Genomic DNA, 7,853 nt, shown 5'->3' on the forward strand with positions numbered 1-7,853 from the left:
GCATGAAATTCATGCACCCTCTCGCAGTCCGGGACACCTCGCTCCTTACTGCCCACCGGCTTGCTGCTCCTTAGTGCTGCTGCGGAGGTGGGAAAGGCTCCCACCACCGCTGCTGCACTCACCAGTTGTGAGCCTGGCTTCTGGCTGAGCAGCGCTCCCCCTGTGGGAGCACATTAACCACCAGGGGGGCAGCTCCTGAGTTGAGTGACTGCCCCCTGGTGGTCAGTGTGCATCATAGTGACCAGTCGTTCCTCCATTCAGTTGATTTGCATTTTAGCCTTTTATGATATAGGATTCCAACACTTTCCTATTGAGACATTAACTCATTGTGAGTCACTTGTGTTGCAATTGCTCTCTTACTTTCTATTGTTCAACATTTAATAAGGTCAGTGAAACATTTCTTAATGAACTCTATTGATCTTTCCCTTAAAACATAACATAAAATATCTTCCCACATATAAGAATATATAAAAGTTCTCCTGGATTTTCTTCTGGCATAAATTATATTTTCTTTTTTTATTCTGCATCATTTCACAAAGGAGAAAACTGATTTGAAAGCAATATAAACAGCAATTTAGTATACAAGTAACCAGGTAATGGGCAGGAATTTTCTAATTCTCTAATTTACCATCCATCACTGAATCACATTACTGCATTTTTCTTTCAAACTTGCTCCTGAATGCATTTTTCACCTCCTTGTTCCTCACACTGTAGATGAGGGGGTTCAGCATGGGGATGACCACAGTATAAAATAGAGAAATCACTTTATTGATATCTAGGGAGGAACCTGACTCAGGAAGAACATAGATATAGAAAAGAGTCCCATACAGGATGCAGATGGCTGTCAGGTGAGAAGAACATGTGGAGAAAGCTTTCTGCCTCCCGTCAGCAGTCTGGATCTTCAGGATGGCCACCAGGATGCACACATAGGAGATGGTGATGATCATGCCACTGAAGAACACAATAGCTCCAGCCATGATGAAAAGCACCAACCTATTGTTCTGGGTGTCAGCACATGCCAGGGAGAGAACAGGGAGAATGTCACAGAAAAAGTGGTTGACCACATTTGGACCACAGAAAGGTAAGCAAAAAGTAGAAGTCTCTTGAGTAATGGCATTTAGAATGCCCATGGCATAAGGCCCTGCCACCAGCTGCACACAAACCCGCTGGGACATGATGACCGGGTACAACAAAGGGTTGCAGATGGCTATGTACCGATCATATGCCATGGCAGCCAGGAGGAAACACTCAGTCACTACAAACTGACCAAAAAACCACATCTGTACAGCACAACCCATGAAGGAGATGACTTTTCTGTCTGGAAAGGTGTCACACAACATCTTTGGAGCAACAGAAGAACAGCAGCAGACATCCACAAGGGACAAGTGGCTGAGAAAAAAGTACATGGGTGTGTGGAGTCGAGAATCTGTCCAGATAAGGGCAACCATCCCCAAATTTGCTCCCAGTGTGACAAGATACACAATCAGGAAGATCAAGAAGAGAATCACCTTCTGTGGAAAATAATCTGTTAAGCCCACAAAATAAAATTCAGTCACTGCTGTTTGATTCTTATCATCCATTGTTGGGTGGTAATCTGGAATGAGAGCAAAAAAAACCCAGCCCTTTTTTATAGATCAATAATTAACAAAGGTTTTGAATCCATTAGCTTCCATTAATATCTATGTTCCTCAGATAGTATAAATATTTAATTTTACATCTCAATTGTACTTTTCTTCTTATGCCAAATAGTTCAAACACGTAAAAAGTTATGGAGATGTGTATGTAATATCCTTGCATTTGCTACTCACTTTTATCAAGTCATAATATGCTATAAATAACTTTTAAAAAATCATGCAAAGTACAACAAGCATTCATGGAATTAGTCGAATGCCTAGATTCTATGTATGGCTATTTTGCTAGTTATTTGTGCAACTTGGGCAATTTATACTTAATGTCTATGGATTTTACTATTTATTTAATTTATATGGATTATCTACTATTGCCTTCCATCTCTTTAATGTCATGGTTTTAAACATTAACATTAGTTTCCATTTCCTTTCAGTTGAGTGGAAGGGTACTGACTAGTTCTGAATCCACATCTCAGAAAAACTCTAAAAATGAATAAAATGCACAAAGCTTGCATGCATTCAACTTGACCTAGTACCTCACATAACTGAAATGGAAAAGTCCTTCTACTTCACTCGTATTATCAATTACTTCTTGCTAATAAAAACTCTTGATCTGCTATTTGTCATTGTATGCAACACAATAGAGGGAAACAGACCTTAATAGAGAAGAAAAGAATGTATTAAAAATCTGAAGTTTCAATAAGAGACCAACCTCAGAACAGAAGACTTACACAGGATGAGAGTGAAGTGTGGGAGGCCCCCTGCCAGGGAAGGCGCCATGGCTTTCTTTAAGTTATGTTGACTGAACCCAAGGCTTGGGCATAGCCCTACCTTGGGGGCATTTCTGGCCAAAAGGTGAGAATGCCTTCAGCTCAACTCTTCAAAGCCCAGGTTCAGGCAAACATGCTGCCCTGATTGCCATTTCCAGTGTGAGGCTTTCAGAAATCTAAAGACTGCTACACAGCCTATTGTCACCCTTGAGCACTTACCCAGTAATGTAGAGCAAGGCTCATTCCCTTAGCCTGGAAATGGGACATGACTACTGGGTGAGCTAGTCAGAAAACCCCTGAGATCTATAAAAAAAAAAAAAAAAAAAAAAAAAAAAAAAAAAAAAAAAAAAAAATCTGAAGTTTCTTGCAGACCCATAAGCAGCTACAGAGTATCAAAGGTCATGCTGGCCTTCTTGGTTTTGTTCTTTCTAATTTAAACCGGAGTGTCTCAGTCCATATTCCTACACACATGAAGCCTGAGGGTCATCATGGGCATTGAAATCCCAGCACCTGCGCCACCTACTGCAGAGTTTGTGGACATCTATGGGAGGAGAGCACATGAAGACAGGAGAGAAAAACTCACAGCTTTGTCTCCATGTAGGAGCTCATTGCTCCTGATTCTCCTGTAACAAAGGACAGGAGAGGGTGGCTCTTTGAGCATTTCCAGCTCCTTCTGACTGTGAGTGGGATGGAAGCAGATGAATGGGTTGTACTGATGTCTTTGAAGGCACAGTCTCATGATGCAGAAATAACTCCTCAACATCACACCTGAGAAAACAACCAGAAACAGGAGCAGGACCAGGAACAAGATGACGCAGCTGCTTCTCGGGGAACACTGATCTTCAGGAACATGTCCAGAAATTTATTTCAGGAGGAGTTGAATACCTAGACCCAGCTTAGTGAAAATTGTACATGGATATGATTTTGAAGAACTACAGGAACCTGGTCTCCCTGGGTCTTGCTGTCTCTAAGCCAGTTGTGGTCATCTTTTTGGAGCCAATGAAGAATGTGAAGGGGGGAAAGACTACATCCATCCACCCAGCTATGTCTTCTGAAGACAACTAGGTCTTTTTACAAAAACCAGGAATAGAATATTCATTCCATAAAATAATACTGAGTGCATATAATGGAGACAGAAGTTATCAATGCAATGAACATTGGAAAAATTTAAACCAAGAGCCAAATTCTAACAAACATCAGAGAAGTCAGTTTCCAGACAATAATTATGAATGAGGAACACTCTTTGACCAAAAGTCAAATCACAATATACATCAAATTATTCATATTGTGTAGAAGACAAACAAATGAAGTAAATATGACAAATCCTCTAACCAATCTTTAAATCATACTGAACAAAGGAATATTCATACTGGGGATAAATCTTAAAAAGTATAATCCATGTGGGATTTATATTGAAGATTTACAGATGTACCATATGTGGCAAAGTCTTTCATTTGCATTCATATCTTAATCAACATTTGATCACTCATATTGAATCAAAGCCTAACAAACACAAAGAATGTGGTAAAGCCTTACTCAGTACACAAACTTTGCTCTGTATCAGAGAATTCATACTGGACAAAAACAACACAAATATAAAGAATGTGGCAAAGCCTTTATTCAGTTTTCACAGCTTTATCAGCACATGTGAAAATTGATAGTATGAGAATTAATAGTATGAGAAACCTTGAAACTGAAGAATATGGGAAACCACATGGACAGAACTGCAGCCTCAGTCAATATCAGGGAATGTACACTGGGAAGGAATACTACGTAGGAGGAAAGACTTTTGTTCAAAATATACACTTCACAAAAGCCCAAAGAATTTATGATTGAAAGTGACTTTAAAGAGGTAAAAAAATTTAGGAAAGTATCCAATTGAAAATGAATTTTAAATTATCAGAGAATTCACAGTAGAAAGTCAGTCAATAATAGTTTTCAGGTATTACTCTAAATCAGAATACTTATTATAGAGAGTAATTCAAAGTTAAAATTTTGATATAATTACTATGGTGTTTTTTTTTGGGGGGGGGTTGGAGTGAGAGGAGAGGGAAGGGAGGGAAATACTGATTTGTTGTTCCACACTTATTTACGCATTCATTCGTTGATTCTTGTATGTGCCTTGACCTGGGATTGAGTCTGCAACCTTGGCATGTCCAGACAATGCTCTAAGCAATTGAGCTATTCTGACATGGCCAGATAATTACTTTTTAGTGTGCTTCAAAATATCAAGAGGATTGATGTTTGGATGTGTATAGTTATTTACAGTGTATTCTATTTCATATTGACATTATTTGAGATATTTTGAGGAGAAAATATTAATGTGACTCAACACATATCAGTTGATGTCACTATGTTTCTATTCCTAGTGTATATGTGGAATTATGGGGGAGATTGTTGCTGTATTAAAATCTGTGAGCTTCTATATAAAAGGTGGGTTTCACTCATATCAATTTTCCCATGGGAGATTAAGGGTATTGTAATACACAATGTACCAAGAAAATCTAAATGGAGATGCTGTTTGTGGTTAACTTAGAATGTTGTTATATGTTACTATGAAGGGGATTTTTTTCCATTAATGTAAGATAGAGGAACATTATAAATTTTAGTTGCTTTTTCCAATTACTCTTTAAGGAAACTATGGTGTCAGTTCATTAAAATCCTAATCTATCTTCAAAGTAGCAATAGATAGAAGTGATGAACATGAGTTTATGAGATTGAAATAAAAAAACAATCAGGGATATCTGAGAAAGTATAGACAACTCATCTCTAAGTGCATAAAACTATATATATAATTAGCCCCATTCTGAAAACCAAAGAAAGCATAGCTATCATATCATTATGTCAGAACAGTTACTCTTCTTAAATATTTGTAATGTGTAATTTGACAAATGGTCATACAGTCTATTTTGTCATGCTTTAATTAGTCTATGTATGAACTTAATATTATTTTCATTAATAAAGCAGAATTAAATTATTAAAATAAAAAATAATAAAAATCTGAATTCATATATTTGTTCATTTATTTCCTTTTTTTTATTTTATTTTTTGTGACTGGCTTCTTCCTTTTGATTTTTAATTAAATTTATTGAGGTGACATTGGTAATAAAATTATACAAGTTTGAAGTGTATTTTTCTATGGTATTCAACAAACATTTGTGATTACCCTCTAGACCCTGGGCAAAGCCCTAGACACTGCAGCTACATCTGTGCAAAAGACAATTTGTGAAATAAATGGAGCTTACATTCAAGTCAGACACAAGACTATAAGCCAACACATAAATACATAATGAATACTTGTCTATTAGTACTCTAAGGCTGCCACACCAAGTAACCACAAGCATGGTGGCTTGAAACAGTAGAAAGGTATCTCTCACAGTTCTGGAGACCAGACGTGTGAAATAAAGCTGTCAGGGGGCCTCACTCCTTCCGAAGGCTCCAGGGGAGAATCCTTCCTCGTCTCCTCCATGGTCTGGTGCCTTGTGATCCATGGCTTATGGCAGATCAACTCCATTGTCTGACTCTGTCTTCCCATTGCCTTCCTCTCTATGTGTCTCTATGTCCTCTCCTCTTTTTCTAAGGTCACAGTCATAGGATTTGGGCCTCACCCTAATTCAATATGACCTCAACTCAAACTAATTACAACTGCAAAAAGTCTATTTCCAAATAAAGTCATATTCTGAAGATCTGGGTGAACATGAATATTTGGGGGATACTTTTCTACCCACTACTAGAATGTGTAAACATATCACAGAGAGCAAGAACTGCTATGAAAACAAGAAAGAATCTCAGCTCAAAAGCCCCTATGGATTGTGTTTTCTTTAGTCATATGAGTGAATATTACTTAATGATATTTCTTATACAAATCTAAGCTTTCAACAGAATTCTACTCTATTGCAGGTAATAGTTTTATTTATTTATGAATGGGCTCATATAATTACAGGAAAAGTAATGAAATAGAATTCACAAATAATTAGTTTTGAAAACATATATGTCCAAAACCCACCGGCAATGGAATACTGGTCATCCTACATCATCGAATTCTGATTAAAATGGAGATATTGAATGAATATTTGGTTCACTCAAAAATACCTGCTATTTAGGTTTAAGAATCATGCAAATTTTCTGTTTAGTGTGACAAACCGAATTCTGATTAAAATGGAGATATTGAATGAACATTTGGTTCACTCAAAAATACCTAAAGACCTGCTATTTAGTTTTAAGAATCATGCAAATTTTCTGTTTAGTGTGACAAATGCATAAGAATAGTTGAACCAAGATATTCTATTTGGAAAGCTTAAGACACTAAATTGGCCATATAATAATAACTATATAATTTTTTATTTTGGCTTAACCAAAATTGAGCAGACTTACCTCTTTCATAAAATCCCTATTTTCCTCTTTCAATTACTTCAAATTTTGTGAACTTATGGCCTCAGACTGGAAGAATTGAGTATCTCCAAGGTGATGTTCTTGAAGCATCATGAATTCTTACTTTATTCTTACTTTCATACATGAAGATGGAATATCTCTATCCTGATTAACCTGGCATTTACTAACACATATGAAATAATTCCTTGCCTTTTCTGACTCTCATATATTGTACAGTATGAAGTAAATATTTCTCTTGCAAGTTTGAGTCAATTGGCATCTAATCCCAAAAGAATCTGAACCTCAAGAGTCTACATCCACAGAGAATAAATTAAAGCAAAATAGATAGAATGGAGTCTGAGCCAATAGTACTTCACAACGGGATTTTTTTTCTCAAAGGAGGGACCTGAAGAAACAGTACTCACATATAGGGGCCATCTTTGAGAAATGGAGCAAAGTGCCTTTGAACAAGAAGCACTTAGTGCTAAGAGACAGAAACTCACAATTCAAATACTGTATCTGAAAGTTGAAACAAAACTGCACATAAACTTGGGAATACCTTGTTTTAGGTTTATTTACAATGACTGGGGAAAGTCCTAAATTGGGTTAAGGACTACCAAAGTCCACTTCTACACAATAACATTTGTTTAGGGGTTAAAAAAACCCATACAAGAATTTCTGTTTATCAGTAAAATATACTATATTCTTAACTTCTAAATCATTCATGTTACGTTATGCCCAAGAACAGGGCTTTACCTGGAAAATGTCACCACACCCATGATTCTAAGTGTTATGGGACAGGTTTTATGAGATTTTAAGAAGAGCTCATTTTCAGAAATCCCCTTCTTCTTCCAGCAGGAGGAGAACAAAAAGGAACATTTTTAAATACAACACAGCACTCTCTGTTACTATGCTCACCCTCAGGAGAAACTATTTAACCAGAGCCTACTCTGGGTTGTATTATCAGAGCCTAATTGACCCAAGGGCAGGGAAATGCCCAATTTCAGACCCCTGCAGCCATCCACTTGGGAGAAGGGAAATACCTAACTTCAGCCCACTCTAGGCATCCGGTCCCCATGTATGG

The 7,853-nt window shown here is 37.2% G+C and overlaps 1 protein-coding gene across 1 annotated transcript; it reads right to left on the reverse strand.

Moving 5' to 3' along the window:
- Nucleotides 1–647: 647 nt before the first annotated feature.
- LOC102247635 (olfactory receptor 5G3) lies at nt 648–1,580 on the reverse strand. The gene has a single exon (XM_005885141.1). It carries the CDS (start codon nt 1,578–1,580, stop codon nt 648–650), a length of 933 nt encoding a protein of 310 aa, XP_005885203.1.
- Nucleotides 1,581–7,853: the final 6,273 nt, after the last annotated feature.

The sequence above is a fragment of the Myotis brandtii genome, unplaced genomic scaffold (assembly GCF_000412655.1).
Source record: "Myotis brandtii unplaced genomic scaffold, ASM41265v1 scaffold892, whole genome shotgun sequence".
NCBI classification, from domain to species: domain Eukaryota; kingdom Metazoa; phylum Chordata; class Mammalia; order Chiroptera; family Vespertilionidae; genus Myotis; species Myotis brandtii.

Excerpts from the sequence above, each read along its gene's own strand:
- LOC102247635 (XM_005885141.1), bottom strand. The coding sequence starts at position 1,580 with ATGGATGATAAGAATCAAACAGCAGTGACTGAATTTTATTTTGTGGGC.